We start from the raw sequence: 19,359 nt of genomic DNA on the forward strand, positions 1-19,359 counted from the left end.
CCAAAGTGTGATAAATGCAAGACGGCGGATGCGACCCTGCTTCACAGTTATGCAGTATGTCCTAATCTTCAAAACTTCTGGTGCAAGATTTTCAATGTCATCTCTGAAATCACAAATCAATATATTGAACCAGATGAGTTTTTAATTGTGTTTGGGGTTTCAAGACATGAGCTCTGTTTGTCCAAGTCTCCACAACAATTTCTTTCCTATGGGCTTTTAACAGCCAAAAAGCTTATTTTAACTTTCTGGAAAAGCGAATTGCCGCCATCTTTCCAGCTATGGCTTGATGAACTCACAAATACTCTTCATCTGGAACGTATGCGGCTCCATATAAGGAATAAAAGACAACAGTTTGCTAAAATTTGGGAACCCTTCATAAGGTATTTAGGTGGAGAAGACTTGGAGGAAAGAAATGTTGACTCAACTTGAGTTGGACCTAAGACCACTCCAATGTTGGTAGCTGTCTTATTTATTTTGTTTTTCTGTTTAAGTACTCCTCTCCATGCAGTGCATATCAGGCAGAAGGGGATGGTTGGAGGGTGGTAGTTCAAGTAGTTTTGTTTTAAAAGTTTCGGTATGCTGGAATATAAGCATATGTTTGTGTGTAGGTGGCATGTACATGTATATGCACGATAATAATATGTGTATGCGTGTGTGTACAATTGTATATATAGGCTACATGTGAATGTATGTGTATATATATAATTATTAACTGCAGAAGGAACTATACTATCCTGTTAGATTTTGTATGTATAAGGAAAAGACGTAGGATCTTTGGATATATTTTCTGTGAAGCTTATTTGTACTCTTTATATTAAAATAAATATAAAAGAAAAAAAGAAAAAAAAGAAAAAAAAGAAAACTTGTGCAGACGAGGCCGTAAAAGTCTTTCTCGTAGTATGAGGTTACGCACCGCTGTGTGGGAGTGGCGGGGTTAAAGCCTTTCTCCAAGATCAACAGTTACCTTTCCCTCTTATACCGTGAGCAAAGCATTGTTAAACATGAGTGGAATACCAAAAACAAACCCAACCGACAGGAAACCGAAAGATGAGGCAGATGGGTGGTCATCAAGAGGGGGAGAAGAACATTAACATATTCTCCTCAATGCATGTGTAAGCAATACTACCTAGATTGCACATTAGGATACTTTAATATAATATCTCTAGTAAGTTCACCACCGTTCAGTTCAATTCAGTTTATAAGCTGTCAGATGAGATCAAACATGGCATAGTTACATATTAGAACACACTAGTAAATAAACAGTATGTAGTTGGAAGCATTTGTCCTGTGAAGTAAATAATACAGACGTGTCATTGAGGTCCAAACGACTCTTTCTCTCCCGACAGAACTATCCTGTGACTGGAGTGTCTCAACAGTCCTCGATCAGCTTAGTGATGAAACCCTTGCACTAGATAGGTATTAGCATACTGTAATGATGAAGGCCATTGTGCCACGTTTAATTCACATGTATACATTTAAAGGGATTTCTGAAGTACTAGGGCAGTAAAGAGTTCTGCCCATATTTGCTGAGCCCTACAAATCCCTCCTCTGGTACATTGGACCTCAGGAATTATGTGAGGTACATTTGTGACCTTAAAATTTAGGGCTGAGTGCATTAAAGAAGTGTCTCCATTGGCATAGTAGCACAGAGTAATGATGATAATTGTCAAGGATGCTAAGAAGATACACACACAGAACACCTACTCCCATCAGGTGTAGGCTTAGTCAGATGCACAACAATGTGGACACACTTGTCAGGAACTCTGTCCATATAGCAAGGTTTATGTCCATCGTTGGCTTTGACAAGCCGAACAAGATCTCTAGTGTCTGTGGTGGTCTGTTCCTCCTCATGGCATCTTCAACTCTCTGCTGTTCCTGTCCCACAGGAACAAGATCTCTAGTGTCTGTGGTGGTCTGTTCCTCCTCATGGCATCTTCAACTCTCTGCTGTTCCTGTCCCACAGGAACAAGATCTCTAGTGTCTGTGGTGGTCTGTTCCTCCTCATGGCATCTTCAACTCTCTGCTGTTCATGTCCCACAGGAACAAGATCTCTAGTGTCTGCGGTGGTCTGTTCCTCCTCATGGCATCTTCAACTCTCTGCTGTTCATGTCCCACAGGAACAAGATCTCTAGTGTCTGTGGTGGTCTATTCCTCCTCATGGCATCTTCAACTCTCTGCTGTTCATGTCCCACAGGAACAAGATCTCTAGTGTCTGTGGTGGTCTATTCCTCCTCATGGCATCTTCAACTCTCTGCTGTTCATGTCCCACAGGAACAAGATCTCTAGTGTCTGTGGTGGTCTGTTCCTCCTCATGGCATCTTCACTTCTCTGCTGTTCATGTCCCACAGGAACAAGATCTCTAGTGTCTGTGGTGGTCTGTTCCTCCTCATGGCATCTTCAACTCTCTGCTGTTCATGTCCCACAGAAACAAGATCTCTAGTGTCTGTGGTGGTCTGTTCCTCCTCATGGCATCTTCAACTCTCTGCTGTTCATGTCCCACAGGAACAAGATCTCTAGTGTCTGTGGTGGTCTGTTCCTCCTCATGGCATCTTCAACTCTCTGCTGTTCCTGTACCACAGGAACAAGATCTCTAGTGTCTGTGGTGGTCTGTTCCTTATCATCTGCAAACCAAGTATGCAAAGGTTACAACTTTTAAGGGAGTATCAACATGTAGTTGTTAGGCATTGTAGTATTCCACATAATAACTCGATCTCTGATGACAACAGAGATGGCCTATTTTGATTAAATAATGAGATGATTGCTCAGGATATAATGAAGGAAAAATAGCATGAAAACAACACCTTAGACTGTGACAAGATGTAGAAAAAAGAAACAAAATAAAAGAAAATGGGAAAAGAATGCGGTGGATATGAAGTGACCAAATAAAATCAGTTGACTATCAAGAAACTGTAGTACATAATTTGAGATACGGGGTTCCCGTGTCTTTAAAAGGGCAAACATGGAAATGGTGTCAAAAAGAAAAGTTTTAGAATCTCTAGTACTGTTACATGAAACATAAATAAATTGCCTTAAAGAAAATCGTTCCAATAAGGAAACAATTCAGTTTATGTGCGGTTACAGCAAGAGGAGGAATTTGATTTAACTCTGTGTAGAGAGACACATGTGTGACTGTATTTAGCTGTGTGTTTGTGTGACCATGCTCCAAGCTAAGGTGACAAAGGTTGCTGTTGACAATTGTCATGCAAATTTGGTCTTGTTGCTGCAACAGGGAGCCATGAACATCTCTGTTTAGTGAGATGGGGAGTGATACTTGTGACCAGGTTGTAATTGGGCTCAAATTACTTTTCACCTAGGTTTGTTTACTAGAGCATGGTAAAAGACAAAGTTGTGAGAAAAGCATCTACATAGTTAATAAACATATTGAAGCCGTGTGGCGTTTCTGTGCTCCTGTGTATGGTTTAACTCCAGCTATATGGGAAATAGCAGAGTGTGTCACTAAAGCAACATGACATCATGAATTTGCGTAAACATACACGCCACTTTCAATTCAAGTGGCGTGTTATCTATACGCATTTTGAGCTATCCGCGTGTATGTCCACGCCGAAATCTTTTGCGTGTATGTCTACGCCGTTAAATGTCCGAGTGATTCCGCGTGTATGTGTACGCCGTTAAATGTCCGAGCGAAACGAAGCAAAATCTATATCTACATCTGTGGAGCGATATTTCTTTTCCTAGGATGGTAGGAGAAGACTCATAAATGGTATTAACCCCAGTGACGGGTAGGTTTAGGGACGGGGTTGGGGTAGGTCATATATTTATATATACATAATACAGTAATATAACGTTAAGTCAAAGGCGTTGATAAACACGCTGAAAAGCGATTATGCGTGTTGATAGCACGCCAAAAATGAAAATACGAATTGGCGTGTCATACATACGCCATTTCATGAGATCAGTCTGACTAAAGAGACAAACACATGTAAAACATGTCAATTGAAACTGATTAACAATTCCAGTATTACAATTATTAATTTTTAACACAAGACATTTGGTCTAGTATGCATGTAGCATCTACAACCCCTAACCCAAGTGTTTTAATGGAATAAACTCAATTAATCTATGTGTATACATAACACAAACAACTATTGTGTGTTTTATTAAAACAACAATATGTTATGCACAAATACAATTTTGCAAATGCAGACAGGTTCAATGAATTCAGATGTTAAACTATTACGCTATTTGCTAATGGACTGCTACCCGACTAGCAAATGACGCTAATAGCTGAAGGCCTTGAGTGACCAAAGTTGTTAGCTTTTCTAGTTAGTTTTAGATGCATTGATGCATACTTTTCCTCTGTATGGCCTGTTTTGTGACAGGAATTACAGAATTTGTTCAGTTTGGCACAGTGAGGCTTTCACAGCCACCTCACCATGTATTTGTTTGCGTGACTCAATTTGTTACCCAGCTGACAATACCTTCGAATGTATTTTGTGCTGGAGAAGCACCACACATGAGTGATTGCTGTACAAGCGGCCCTTCATTTGTAAGCAGGAATTCAAGGACAATAACACTGTTGTGGATGACACCTTTAATTCCAGAATACTCCTCAAAAAGTTCAAACATATTTTCTGCATGCGTCTTAAACGATTCTTCAGTACTCTGTTTCCGATTGAAAATCAATTCCCATCCAACAGGACTACAACCCAGCAGATCACAAAGTTGTTTTAGTCTATTAAAGATTTCACTCTCAGGCTCATTTTGATACATTGACTGCACAATGGTGCCTGTCATCAAAAGCTGTAGTATCTTTAGATCAGAACATCTGGAATTGAGCTGATAACAATTTGCCAAATATCTTTTGGTTTGAGCTGAAAAGGTCACAAAATGGTCACATTTTTAGGTTACAAAATGTGACAATTTACTCTCAGTCTAGAGCCCTGTATAGTGCTGCATTTCTGCTTTTACATAAGCGCCACCTACTGTCAGAGAGTGAATTTGTTTTTGCATTGATCTGAACTGACAAATTAGACACTCCTGTTGTTTCAACAAGTTAATAACTGTAGATATCAATCGATCAACAAAGTGTCCTGTGCTCACCACACACCGGCTATAGGTGGAGAGGAGAGATTTGGCTATAAGGTGATGTGTGGCTAACTTACACAGAAGAGACTTTGTTGCTCAGCACATGAAAATAAACTACTTACCGTGATCTCAGACTGTGTTTACGTGGTTTCTCCACTGTGTGGATCCTCATGTGTCGCTTCAGGCGACTTATAATAGGGAAACTCTTCCCACACTGATCACACGTGAGCAGCTTCTCTCTGCTGTGGATCCTCTCATGTCTTTTCAGATTTGCTGATCGACTGAATCTCTTGTCACAGTGTGAACACTTGTGAGGTTTTTCTCCAGTGTGGATCCTCTCATGTGTTTTCAGAGATGATGACACACTGAATCTCTTGTCGCAGTGTGAACACTTGTAAGGTTTTTCTCCAGTGTGAATTCTCTGGTGCAGTTTTAAACGGGTTGCTGTAGTAAAAGTCTTCTCACACTCAAAGCACATGTACTCTCTCACACCAGTGTGAGTTTTCTCATGTACGTGTAAATATGACAGCAGTGAAAAACTCTTTCCACACACAGAACATGAATGCGGCTTCTCCTTCGTATGAACTCTCAGGTGTGTCTTCAGGTGTGATGCACTAAGAAATGTTTTGCCACATTGATCACATGTGAACGGCTTCTCTCCAGTGTGGATCATCATGTGAACATCAAGAGAACATTTGTATGTGAAATTGTTTCCACACTGATGGCATACATGCGGCTTCTCTCCAGTGTGGATCCTCATGTGTATCTTCAGGTCACATTTAATAGAGAAACTCTTCCCACACTGATCACACGTGTGCGGCTTCTCTCCAGTGTGGATCATCTCATGTGATCTCAGAGATAATAAGTGACTGAATCTCTTGTCACAGTGTGAACACTTGTAAGGTTTCTCTCCAGTGTGGATCCTCTCATGTGATTTCAGAGATGATGAGTGACTGAATCTCTTGTCACAGTGTGAACACTTGTAAGGTTTTTCTCCAGTGTGGATCATCTCATGTGATTTCAGATGTGTTGATCGACTGAATCTCTTGTCGCAGTGTGAACACTTGTAAGGTTTTTCTCCAGTGTGAATTCTCTGGTGCAGTTTTAAATTGCCCGCTGTAGTAAAAGTCTTCTCACACTCAAAGCACATGTACTCTCTCACACCAGTGTGAGTTTTCTCATGTCTATGTAAATGGTGCCGCTGTGAAAAACTCTTTCCACACACAGAACATGAATGTGGCTTCTCCTTCGTATGAACTCTCAGGTGTGTCTTCAGGACTGATGCACTAAGAAATGTTTTGCCGCACTGATCACATGAGAACGGCTTCTCTCCGGTGTGGATCCTCATGTGAATCTCAAGACTTAGCTTGCTTGTGAAATTGTTTCCACACTGATGGCATACATGCGGCTTCTCTCCAGTGTGGATCATCTCATGTGTTTTCAGATCTGCTGACAGACTGAATCTCTTGTCACAGTGTGAACACTTATAAGGTTTTTCTCCAGTGTGGATCCTCTCATGTGTTTTCAGAGATGATGAGCGACTGAATCTCTTGTCGCAGTGTGAACACTTGTAATGTTTTTCTCCAGTGTGAATTCTCTGGTGTAGTTTTAAATCGTTTGCTAAAATGAAAGTCTTCTCACACTCAAAGCACATGTACTCTCTCACACCAGTGTGAGTTTTCTCATGTCTATGTAAATGATGCCGCATTGAAAAACTCTTTCCACACACAGAACATGAATGTGGCTTCTCCTTCGTATGAACTCTCAGGTGTGTCTTCAGGTTTGATGCACTAAGAAATGTTTTGCCACATTGATCACATGTGAACGGCTTCTCTCCGGTGTGGATCCTCATGTGAACATCAAGGTTTGCTGATTGACTGAATCTCTTGCCGCACTGATCACATGAGAACGGCTTCTCTCCGGTGTGAATTCTGATGTGAATCTCAAGACTTTGTTTGCTTGTGAGACTCGTTCCACACTGAGTGCAGGTGAAAGATTTCTTGGCTCTTCTTTTCTTTAAAAATGTATTTTTAGTCTTTAGTCTCAAAGGTTTTTCTCCAGGTTGGACATGATGTTCCTCCTCCACTTCACTCAGTTCTTCACTCTCCTCGCTCTCTTCCATCAGGTCTGACACGAAAGAAACAAATATCACAATTATTGTTCAGTACATCAAAATGATTCAAAGAGAGAAATATAAAGTCAAGTCAAGTCAAATATATTTATATAGCGCTTTTCACAATACAGATTGTATCAAAGCTGCTTCACAGTATCAATCAAAACAACTTAACAGTGTTTGTTTATTACTGGAAAAAGACATCCAAGTTTGGTAGAGCTGATCAATGGTATGATGGGTCATTTAATTTGAATATCCCCAACTGAGCAAGCCAAAGGCAACAGTGGCAAGGAACCGAAAAACTCCATCAAGTGACCCGATGGTGTCCTAGAACTCCATCAGATGACCCAATGGAGAAAAAAAAAAACCTTGGGAGAACCCAGGCTCAGTCGGGGCCAGTTCTCCTCTGGCGTTTATGAAGTAGAGGCCGAATTTACAGTAACTGTAAGATTAAAAATTTTATATGAATGCCTGGCTAAATAGATGCGTCTTTAGTCTAGTTTTAAACTGGGAGAGCGAGTCTGAGCAACGAACAATATCAGGAAGGCTATTCCAGAGCTTCGGAGCTAAATGTGAAAATGCTCTCCCTCCTTTGGTGGATCTGGATATCCTAGGAATGACCAGAAGCCTCGAATTTAGTGATCTTAAAGAGCGCGATGGATTATAGGGCGATAGAAGATCCGTTAAATAGACTGGAGCTAAACCATTTAGAGCTTTATAAGTCAAAAGCAAGACCTTGTAATTAATACGGAACTTTATAGGTAACCAATGAAGTGATGATAGAATCGGTGTTATATGATCATATTTTCTTAATCTAGTAAGAACTCTAGCGGCTGCATTTTGGACTAACTGTAGCTTGTTTATTGAAGATGCAGGACAACCAGCTAATAAAGCATTACAGTAATCTAGTCTCGAGGTCATGAATGCATGAACTAACTTTTCTGCATCAGAGACTGATAGCATATTCCGTAGCTTGGCAATGTTTCTAAGGTGGAAAAAGGCTGCATATGAAATATGCTTTTCAAAAGACAGGTTGCAGTCTAATGTAACACCCAGGTCTTTTACTGTAGCGGATAAAGTAACAGGGCATCCTACTACGTTAAAGTCGTGCTGTGACAGGTTTTGTGGACGGGTTTTAGAACCGATAAGAATTACCTCTGTCTTGTCTGGATTTAATAAAAGAAAATTACGCGTCATCCAATCTTTTATATGTTTAACACAATCTGTCAATTTGGATTGTGTATTCATCTGGCCGTGATGAAATATATATTTGAGTGTCATCGGCATAACAATGGAAACTAATTCCATGTTTCCTTAGAATATTACCAAGTGGCAGCATATATATTGAGAATAATAAAGGGCCTAACACATATCCCTGCGGCACTCCATAGTTTGCCGAAGTTATGATCGATTTTTCGCCATTTAAGTAGACGAAATGGTAGCGTTCAGATAAGTATGACCTGAACCAGCTTAATGCGTGTCCTTGAACACCAGTGTAATTTTGTAGTCGATCTAAGAGTATTGTGTGATCTATAGTGTCGAACGCAGCGCTAAGATCAAGTAAAACTAGTATTGAGATACAGCCTTGGTCCGAAGCTATAAGTAAATAATTTGTGATTCTAACAAGCGCAGTTTCAGTGCTATGATGTGGCCTGAATCCAGACTGAAACTTTTCATAGATGTCGTTTTCTTGCAAGAAAGAGCCGAGTTGAGCGGACACAACTTTTTCTAATATTTTAGACATAAATGTAAGATTTGAGATGGGTCTGTAATTTGCTAGGTTATTTGGATCTAATTGTGGTTTCTTAATAAGAGGTTTTATAACTGCCAGCTTGAACGTTCTTGGAACATGACCTAAAGATAAAGACGAGTTAATAATATTGAGAAGAGGCTCTTCCACTATAGGTAACACTTCTTTCAATAGTTTAGTTGGTATAGGATCTAATAAACATGTTGTTGTTTTAGATGAAGCGATAAGTTTATTTAACTCTTTTTGTTCTATGGTCGTAAAGCATTGTAATTGTTCTCGCGGGGTGAAAATTGCGACTGAATTACAAGGCGCGAGCAAAGATTGAGCGTTTACGATCGTGATTCTGATGCTTTCAATTTTCTCGGTGAAGAAGTTCATGAAATCATTACTACTAAACTGTAACAAGGTATTTTGTTCAGACGACGTCTGTTTATTTGTTAGTCTAGCCACGGTATTAAATAAAAACCTTGGATTATTTCGGTTGTTTTCTATTAGTTTGCTGAGGTGCTCAGCCCTGGCCGTTTTAAGGGCCTTTTTATAACGTGACATACTGTCTATCCACGCGAATCTAAAGACCTCTAAATTATTATTTTTTCCATTTACGCTCTAAATTACGGGTTTCTCTCTTTAAAACATACGTAGTATTATTGTACCATGGTGCTATACTTTTTTCTCTGACCTTTTTTAATCTAATGGGTGCAACAATATCCAATGTTCTAGAGAGAATGGAGCTTATAGTGCTAGTTAGTTCGTCTAGTTCATCTGTTTGTTTGGGTTCAGGCAGCAGCTGAGTCAGATCAGATAAGCTATTTGAGAAATTATCTATGGTGGATGGAAGAATTGTTCTACCTGGTCCGATAACGTGGCGCAGCATGACATATTACAGCAGTGCGTAATATGCAAGTAACCATGTAATGGTCCGTGACATCATCACTTTGTGGAATGATATCTATATCGGTTGGATCGGTTCCATATGATATAATTAAATCGAGTGTATGATTAAGACGATGAGTTGGTCCGGTGACGTTTTGCTTGACCCAGAAGGAGTTTAATAAATCTGTGAACGCAGCCCTTAACGCATCATTTGAATTATCTACGTGTATGTTAAAATCTCCAACAATTAATGCTTTATCGACGTTGACCAATAGATCTGAGAGAGAGTCTGCAAACTCTTTTAGGAAATCGGTGTAAGACCCTGGAGGTCTATATACGGTAGCCAATGCTAGAGATAATAGGGATTTCTTTCTTACATCTAAGAGCATAACATTTAGCACAAGTACTTAAAACGAATTAAACCTATGACGAGTTTTCTGAGTAACATTTAGAATATCTCTGTAGATTGTTGCAACACCGCCGCCACGACCTATCAGACGGGGCTCATGCTTATAACAGTATCCTGGCGGAGTAGACTCATTTAGACCGAAATAATCATTTGGTTTAAGCCAGGTTTCAGTAAGGCACAGAACATCGAAATTATTATCTGTGACCATTTCATTTACAATAACTGCCTTAGGTGTGAGCGATCTAATGTTTAGAAGACCTAGCTTTAGAAATTGTTTTTGTTCACTAATAGCGAGACTTTTTGTTTTAATAACAATTAGATTTTTTCTTGATCCCGCGGTAGATTTATTATTTGTTCTCAGTAAACAAGATAGACACAGTTTCTATGCAATGTTCTACACTAGTATTAATATCAATTAAATTGGTGCAGTAGAGTCTGTGATTTGGATTTTTGGTTTAACATCTTGGAGATGTTATCCGACAGAAGATCTGCCCCGATTCTACTTGGGTGTAAGCCATCAGCGCGGAAGAACCTCGGTCGCTCCCAAAACAGATTCCAATTATTTACAAAGAGCAGTTTCTGCTCATTGCACCATGACAATAACCATTCATTTAGCACGAATAATCTACTGAACTTTTCATGCCCTTTTCGGTACGTAGGAAGCGGTCCAGACACAATAATCGATGTTTCAGGCGATGTTCTGCGTACCGTATCGATAAGGCTCTTGAAGTCTTTCTTCAGAACCTTTGTCTGTCGCAGCCTAATGTTGTTAGCTCCCGCGTGCAGCACAACAGCTCCGACGCGCTCGTCACCGTTCAAGATCTCAGTTACCCGCGCAGTGATATCGAGAACACGAGCACCAGGAAAGCAATGACTGTGCACCTTACTTTTACCTAACATAGCGTGGACGTGTCGGACCGTGGAATCGCCGATGATCACAGCATCGCGTTCCGTTTCATGAAGAGGGGAGAAGCGGTTCTGGGTGGAGATCTCGAAAACCGGGAGGGGCGAAAAGATTCTTGTCCTGGCTCGCGGCTTCCGCGGAACCACCCAGGCTTCGTGGTGGTGTGTTGGAGCTGGAGTGAATGAAACCATGGCTGATCGTGACCTGGACGCTCGGGACCAATGCTGAGAAACGCACGGAGTAGACGTGGTCAACGTCAGCGGGTTACTAACGTTAATCACTGATCCGTGTGCATCAGCGCGTGATGTTTCAAGAGCTAAACGCCGGTCTCTCAGCTCAGCTTGTGTCTCTAGAAGGTCACGGATCTGCTTTTCTACAGCCTCTAATTCAGACTGCACCGCGAGCAAATCAGATTTGTTCTCATCTGCACCAAAAGGTAGATAACATACATCTGATATATTCGCCATTTTAACAGATGGACAGTAAGTTAGCAATGATGCAACCAGTGATGCTATTAATATTTATACTAATTTATGACTCAAGTCTTGGGTATAATCCGTCTTTTTAGTGGTACGGGTGTAATGTAGACGCACGATAGACGGGAAAATGTTTGTTTGTAAGTGAGTGTAAAGCGTCTGGCAATCGATCGTAGGGCAGAGCAGCAGTGAAGCAGTGTCTCGCTCTACGACCAACAACCAAATGTTCCAACCGTATTTGCGGTTCCAGCCGTATAATGGCTTGAGACGCGTCTGGCCACGTTTGTAAGTGAGTGTAAAGAACGTGTTGTGGCAAAAATTCATCTCAAACAGAACATCACTGCGTAAGAGACAGTCATAGTCAAATTATATAAAATAGAAGTATTTATTCTTGCAAGAATAGGAGCAGTCTAATACACAGTTGTTACCCTGTGCAGAAGAGTGACACACCCCCAGACAGACTGAACTAGCTTTTATCTTAGTTTCAAGGCCTTCTTCCCCCCAGAGCCTTCCTCCCAGTAGTTTTCCATAGACGTCACTAGTTGGCCCAATAAGCCCCCCCCCTGCACCAAAATGGCCTTCTGACATCTAGGTCAGAGGTCCTGTTCGTCTGTTCTCTGGAGTGTCTCCCTCTTCTGCCTCCCCAGGTACATAAACAGAATCTTCTCTCACTACAAGTGAGACACACATGTGACATTCTTTGAATCATCTATATTTTACTAAAGATCAATGAATATCATTAAAATTGCCACTACAACTCCTCACTTTTTATCATTCTGATTACCCATAATCACAATAATAAACAATAAACAAATTTTAAGTCATATCATCACACTTATACTCTTTATCTCTGATTTTTGCATAAATGATCACTCTCCTTGAACCTGTGAAGAAAAGTTTAGAATGAAGAAGCATAAGGCTGTTTTTGTGGGGGAAAGGCCCCGTAATATTTTAGCTAGCAAGTAAACATTTTTACGACGCCGGGCTAAGCGAGAAATCACTGTTCCTGCGCTCCTGTAAACAGACCCTCAGTCACGCCAGTAAGGAAAAAGGTAGTTATAACATAGTAAGGAAACAAACAGATAAAAGTATAATAAAAATCACTCAGTTTCAAACCCTATCTTTGTACGCCATCTCGTAACACGGATGACCGCTGCTTGTAACCTTCTTTAAATCTTTTGCCCTTAATCTTTCTCAGAAAATAAACAAATAGAAGAAAAACAAACAGAACATACATTTAACACATCTCTCACTGTAGCTCCCGCTACATGTATCGTCACATAATTTTGTTCATCCTTGGGATAGACTGTCATTTTCACCAATTGAACAGACAGCATGTTTCACCTGTCACTGTAATCATATTCACCCATGAATAACAAAATTATTAGAATAACAATCCTAACTCCTATCATTAAGCCTTTTCCATTATTCTACGCCCATCTCCATATTTCACCTCGGTTTTCCTAACCATATTGTGTTCACTTCTAATTCAATTTAGTAAGCTCTATTTAATGCCATATTTAACAAAATCTAACCAGAGAAGTCTTATAATTTTATCCATTCTTCTAACCAATGCAGTTGTTCAATATTAACTCTAATATTTCCATTACGGACACAATCAATATATTTTCTACATTTACAATCAAATCAATACCGAGTTTGATTCAATCAAACAAAATCATCACAAAAACAGATTCTTCTGTTAAACTTAAACCATCAGTTGTGTTGATCATCTCGTTCGCCCCACGGACGTTCTGTGTTCTTTTACCTTTAACCTTTAATTCAAACATGCTGTGGTTCTACTTAATAAGCTTCAACAATTATCCCTATAATTTACATTAATTAATAGATCTTCTCTTCCCTAAAACATTTTCCTTAAATATTTCCTAATGAATAAGTAACCAATCAAATCTTTTGATCTACTGTATATCAATACTAAGCCCTATTTTGATTTAATCAAATAAAATCCTCAAAATAATCACAAAACCACATTCTTAAACCATTAGTTGGTTCACATCCTCCTCCAGGCGTGTTGATCATCTCGTTCGCCCCATGGACTATGGGATGGTTGTGGCCTGTTGGTGTAGGTGAGAGGCTTGGACCCAGGTGTCACACTCTCCAACCATTTTCTGATCCTTATAAGGTTTTCCCTTATATCACGACCGCACCCCCACTGGAGTGAACTGTCACCTGTGAATGGAGACCTTAAGTAGGGCCCTATGATTTCCGCGATTACGGAATCGCGGACGGAATTACGGAATTGGCAAATTAACGCGGAATCTAGTGTTAACGCGGAATTTTGTAGAATTTTACATATTTGGATTGAAATTCTGTTTTTGTGTGGGAGAAGAACGTATGTCTGGTGAAAATGCAGACCGGGGGAAGCAAATCTGGGCGACACAACCCCTCCCGTCATTTCAGCTCCAATGACGGCATCAAAACAATGAAAGCATGGCGAAGCGGCTCTCCACGACTCTGCTTTCGTCGGCGAAAAAGTTAAGAAACTCGACGCTATAAGCCCTCAGTACCGAGCCGAGCAGTTTGCACGTGACTTTTATGCAGTGTTTCCCACACATAGACTAATTCGCGGCCACAAAATCAACTCCGGCCGCCACATATTCCGTTTCGTCTCTCTAACACTCACGCGTCTCTCTCACATACACACACGCGCACACACACACACACACCGCGTCTGTCTATGAGGCGCCGGACTGGACAAAAGCGAAGCGAACTCCGCGAGCGACACTGGGCGAGAGAGAGACAGAGTGTGACTTTTATTTAAACTAATATAATTTATTTTACTGGACAGTTTAAAGCTCATAACCATATTTTGTTGTTACTTGAAGAGTGCAGTACCATGTTGCATCATGCAGTATTTGTCCTGAAAAGGCTACTGAGTAAATGTCTGTAATTTAAGGTCATTCCTATTTTATTTGTATACATTTTAATCATTAACTTTAAAAGCACACTCTTTTTATGACTAAAATAACAGTAAAGGGTAAAAAAAAATGAATTCCCAAAAATTTAAACGGAAAAAACGGAATTTGGGAAAAAATAAAACGGAATTTGGGAAAAAATAAAACGGATTTCATAGGGCCCTACTTAAGTATTTTGTTAGTGACCGCTTGTCTAGCAGCTCGTCCCCTTTGGTGTGACCTGTGGAATCAACAACCTGAAACATTATCTCCGGATAATTTCTTGCTCACTTAATAGCACTCGGGGTCCTTTTACCCTGAAAAACACAATATTTACTTTGCTTAGGTTAACAAGTCAATATTCATACATTTGGAACAGAATTAGTTCTGTTTGATCCAATCCATCCTGACATTCTGTAAAAGGAAAATTTTAAGTTATGCGCTGCGCAGGTGTAGCACCTTTCTGCCACACTAATAACCCAGGCCAGGACAGTTAGCCAAATTCATCCATAACCATTATTTTATTGGCACATTTTGCCCTGTCTCCCAATCCTGCATGCTCTCTGTAAAGAGAAACAAATTTCGAGGTTATTGTCAGATAGTAAAGTACGCAGTTTCTTTTGTCTACTGTTCTCCCGTGTCCTTCGATGCCCTGGCGTTTCCTGTTGAAACAATCTTTGTTATTGGTGTGTGTGCACACTCACAGACATCAATTTTGTTAGGCAGAAAAATGGCTTCTTTCAGGGCTTTTATCCAAATACCCCTAGTGTTCTCCCAACATTTATTCAGCAAATGTGAACCCCTTAATAAACCATATTTGGCAATTGTTATACCATCCCCCTTTTGATGCACGACACAACTCGAGCATCAATTTAACATAACATTTAACATAGTGTTTTTATAAAGTTTGCCATCAACACTAACCCAAACGGCGTTCTTCAGCCAAATTTTGCCCAGACATCTTTCTCTGTCTCTGAAACAAAATATTACATTCTTCACTTAAAGCCACAATCTCATCTTCTTCTCGAAGTATTTGAAAGGCAACGGCCCTCAGTCTCACATCGAATCTTGCTTTTCAGGCCTGTTGTTTGGTCTCTCAAGTCAGTCATCTACAAACATTTCCAAAGTCATCAATTTTCCCTATCAGGTCAAGTCGTGCTGTACAGACTTGGTCAATGTCAGTCAATCATTTCTCCCCCTTTGTTCACAATAATCATAAATGTGAGAGGCTCTCTTGATAATTTCATGTTGACTTAGCCAATATGTCACTTTGTTGTTTCCCTCAAATCTACAACATTTTCATTTATCTCAGCCCATGCCAGATGGTGATCTACTACAATTCCAATTTACTGATCTTCAAATCTACATTATGTATGACAAAAGTATTACAGGCGCAATATTAGTGCCCCAAACTAATACATACAAGACATAAGGTGCTGTCACCATCACACGCACTCATACTAGACACACATATGTTAACTGCTCATTCTCAATGTTCACTTTTCTTTATATTATTGCTTAAAGATTTAAATTTTAAATAAGATTTTAACCTTTTCATTTTCCTGTAGCATCTACCTAATTTTACATGGTCTCCCAACCAGTTTCAAAGCATGTCTTGTTCATTATTCATTAGAATTTAACAAGGTCAGCTGGGTTGTTTTGTTTCATTATCATTATTTTGCTTCAGCTTGCTCTAGCACAGCCTTTCTCAAACTTTTTTCAGTCGGGGCACCTTTCAAAAGTGCATAAAATCTCAAGGCACCCCAGTGTAAAATATAAATTAAAAAATAACCCAAATGTAAATGCAAATGTCCTGTTTATTTAGACAGAACAGTAATGAACAGAGCATAATACGAACTGTAAATAACAATAATAATAACAACTTTACAGGGCTATCACTTTTGTGAAAAAATCCTGATCGATTTTTGAGACATAAACGTTCATTGAATCGATTGTAAAATCGATTTTCCATGTCTAAAGACGTTTCCATTTTCAGCGCCAAATATAGGCAAATCCACGGACAACTAACAGGCATTAGCACGAGCGTAAAGAATGCGCTTGAGACGCGCACAAGTCAGCAATATTTCTGATGATTTATTGGCATGAAGTTTCGTGCACAATGACAAACAGGAGTGCAAGATTCTCGAAAAACAATAAGCAGAGTGGACTGCCATAACATCAATGAAAAACGATTACGATTACGATTAGAAATGTCAAACAAATTTCGCCTACGTAGGCGATTGTAGGCCGGATCTGTATCTGTATGCATGGGACTGTCTGAATACCGGCAGAATTCACATTTTTGTTGTAAAAAGAGACACGTTATGCAGAAGTATAGTATTTGTATGTGTGTTTGTCAGAGCCTGCAGTTGCTGTGTGACGCGCGTTCGCGCGGTCGGTGTTGTTGCTATAACGCGTTGCTATGGGTTGCGTCACTTGCGTCAAGTTCTGTGTGTGTTTCTTGCTTCGGTCTTGTGAGACGGATTTTTATGGTTAATTTTATATATATATATATATTTATCTAAAATGAATTTACAATTTTATTAATACGTTCATATGTTTAAAAAGAAGAAGAATGTATTTATGTAAATTCAAATATATATATATATTTTTAGCCTACGTAATTTTTTGGAGGCACCCCTGACAAAGTCAGGGGGCACCCCAGTGTGCCGCGGCACCCACTTTGAGAAAGGCTGCTCTAGCAGGCCGATAACAAAGACAGACACAGTTACCATCCCTTCCTCCGCTCAAGCAGTCTCTCTCACTATAAACAAATAATTTTTTCACCAGCCTCCTAAGGCTGTAACTTAGTCAAAATTTGTATTCATTACAATAACCTTTGACCATTCACCTTTGTCATCCAGACTTTCCTTAAATCAACAAAAGCTGTCTTCATCTTTAGCCACCACCATGTCTAACGACCTTCAGGAGTTAAAACTATGTCATAGACCTATTAGTTCAAAATCAACACTATGATTTTCCTTGCCCATAAGGCAAACCAGTACATAAAAAGTTTTGCTACTGTCTCCACAACAACTAATGGGAATCACTTCATGGCCTCAGCTGGCTCTTGAAAGCCCACTCCTGTTAGCCCTTTATCTATAATCTCCATCAGGGTGTTTTCCCCTGGCATATTTGCAGACGCTTGTCACAATAAAAAACAAGCCATACAACTAATGCGGTTTCTGGTGATTGGTATTAGAGGAACACTCACGTTTCGGGGTCAGACTGTCTGTAACTCCTCACAGCTCATCCGCCCTAACGATAAAGGATGCTGCTGGCCTCACAGTCATCCGCTCCACTCTCATACCTTTCTCACATAAACACCTCCATCTTGAGATGCCAGTGACTTTACGTGATCCACTCTGGCTTAGGTTGCCCCCTGTCTGGCCAATAGAAGGTCTTACCCGTCATTGAGTAGCCACTCGTGCCCACTGGTGACCGCTCTTTCCCATCACAGGCTGTTTGCTTCAACAGAACTCAGCTGTTTTCTAGAGCTTAGGAAAGGCACGTTCAAGAGTCACCAGAGCCATTCGGATTGCCTAATAGTGTTCACATAGGGAGACAGATTAATAACAACAGTATTTAATCACTTAAATCCATTAACCATCTTAAAAGCAGAAACCTAGCTACTTAGATTTATACTCAGTGAATTTAGATCACAACCGTACATTCAGTGTACTTCATCTGTAGCCGGAGCCATCGGTCCTGAATGGTGGAGACTAAATGAGACAGAGAAGTTACTGGTCCTAAAAAACTAATCAAAATGTCATCTCTCTCTGTATTATTATTTTAAATACTTCTTTAAAGTCATTCAGTTTTACTTTTAAAACAAACTGCTCTCTAAATGGTTTCTTTTACCATCTCTGTGTCTATGATTCTTCAACTGACACACTGTGCTTTACACATTATCACAGATACCAGCTTTTAGCTGACTCATTGAATGAGAGAGACTCTGAGACTCTATTGGATGGTACACTGCTCTCTTATATACTTCTAACATCAAACTTTTATCTATTATCTTTTAACTCTATCCCAGCTTAAGGCATCTTTGCCAGAAATTACATACGGTTTCAAATAAACATATTATTTATATTTGTCTTTTGCCCACCTCAGGGAATTTAGACATTACAAATTTCCACTCAGATTGAGTCTCTGTCGCACTGGCAGTTTCAGGCACAGCACACATCAGATTTTAGATAAGCGAACTGTTTCATTACAGCCAATAACAAACTTATCTTTTGAAAGCAAAACATCAGCTCTGTTCTTTTCATGGTCAACACTAGCAGGCCTTTTTTTGTTTAATCAAATGCCTCTCAACACATTTTACATTTAGCAACTGTTAATTCAGTAGCCTACTGCTTCTGCTTATTTGTTCTTACATAATGGTAATTATTCTAGTTCTCAATAACATTTCACATTTCTCAATCTCAATTTTAGTTGTCAAGTTCTCAATTACCATAACTTAATATCTGACCTCAAAGTTTTCTCTTCTAGGAGTTTATCAGTCTCCAATCAGGATTCACTAACTAACTTTTACAAGGCTACTGCCTCTTTTGCAGTTATTATAAATCATCTTTGAGATCTGTCTCTCTATATTACCTGAACCCTTTTAAAAATGCTTAATTAAAACACAATTCTCCTTCTAGTTACCTTTACTATATTTTGCAACTCACATTTGTTGCAGTCATTCATTTTGCATCACCCTGTATTCAATTCACTTATAAAAATTACTATTATAGATCTTTTCTTCAAAAGGATTCACTTTAAGATCAATCTTTTGACCTTGTTTTTTATCTCTTATTTCTCAGACCAAAAATTGTCACTGTCGTCATTTAAACACTGATCTATTTTCAAACCAATATTATTACCA

General features: G+C 39.6%; 2 protein-coding genes across 3 annotated transcripts in view; both read right to left on the minus strand.

Annotated features, from left to right (window-relative positions):
* LOC130105976 (zinc finger protein 436-like) overlaps window positions 1-19,359 on the minus strand; it is a 274,724-nt gene that overhangs the window by 50,663 nt on the left and 204,702 nt on the right. Inside the window, exon 3 of one of the 2 annotated variants that reach the window (XM_056272170.1) lies at window positions 2,299-2,621. The exons of the other annotated variant lie outside the window; for it this stretch is intronic. Within the exon in view, the coding sequence (XP_056128145.1) occupies window positions 2,618-2,621 (4 nt within the window). The 3' untranslated portion in view covers window positions 2,299-2,617. Of the gene's footprint in view, window positions 1-2,298; window positions 2,622-19,359 lie in introns of those variants that run through there. 2 annotated transcript variants of the gene reach the window in all.
* The window catches only part of LOC130105970 (zinc finger protein 721-like), a 31,953-nt gene continuing 17,624 nt past the window's right edge, over window positions 5,031-19,359 (minus strand). The window contains exon 2 of the mRNA XM_056272161.1: window positions 5,031-7,173. Coding sequence (XP_056128136.1) covers window positions 5,165-7,173 — 2,009 coding nt within the window. The 3' untranslated portion in view covers window positions 5,031-5,164. The remainder of the gene's footprint in view (window positions 7,174-19,359) is intronic.

Source organism: Rhinichthys klamathensis, unplaced genomic scaffold, assembly GCF_029890125.1.
Source record: "Rhinichthys klamathensis goyatoka isolate OS25496 unplaced genomic scaffold, OSU_Roscu_1.1 h1tg000331l_1, whole genome shotgun sequence".
In the NCBI taxonomy this organism is placed as follows: Eukaryota; Metazoa; Chordata; class Actinopteri; order Cypriniformes; family Leuciscidae; genus Rhinichthys; species Rhinichthys klamathensis.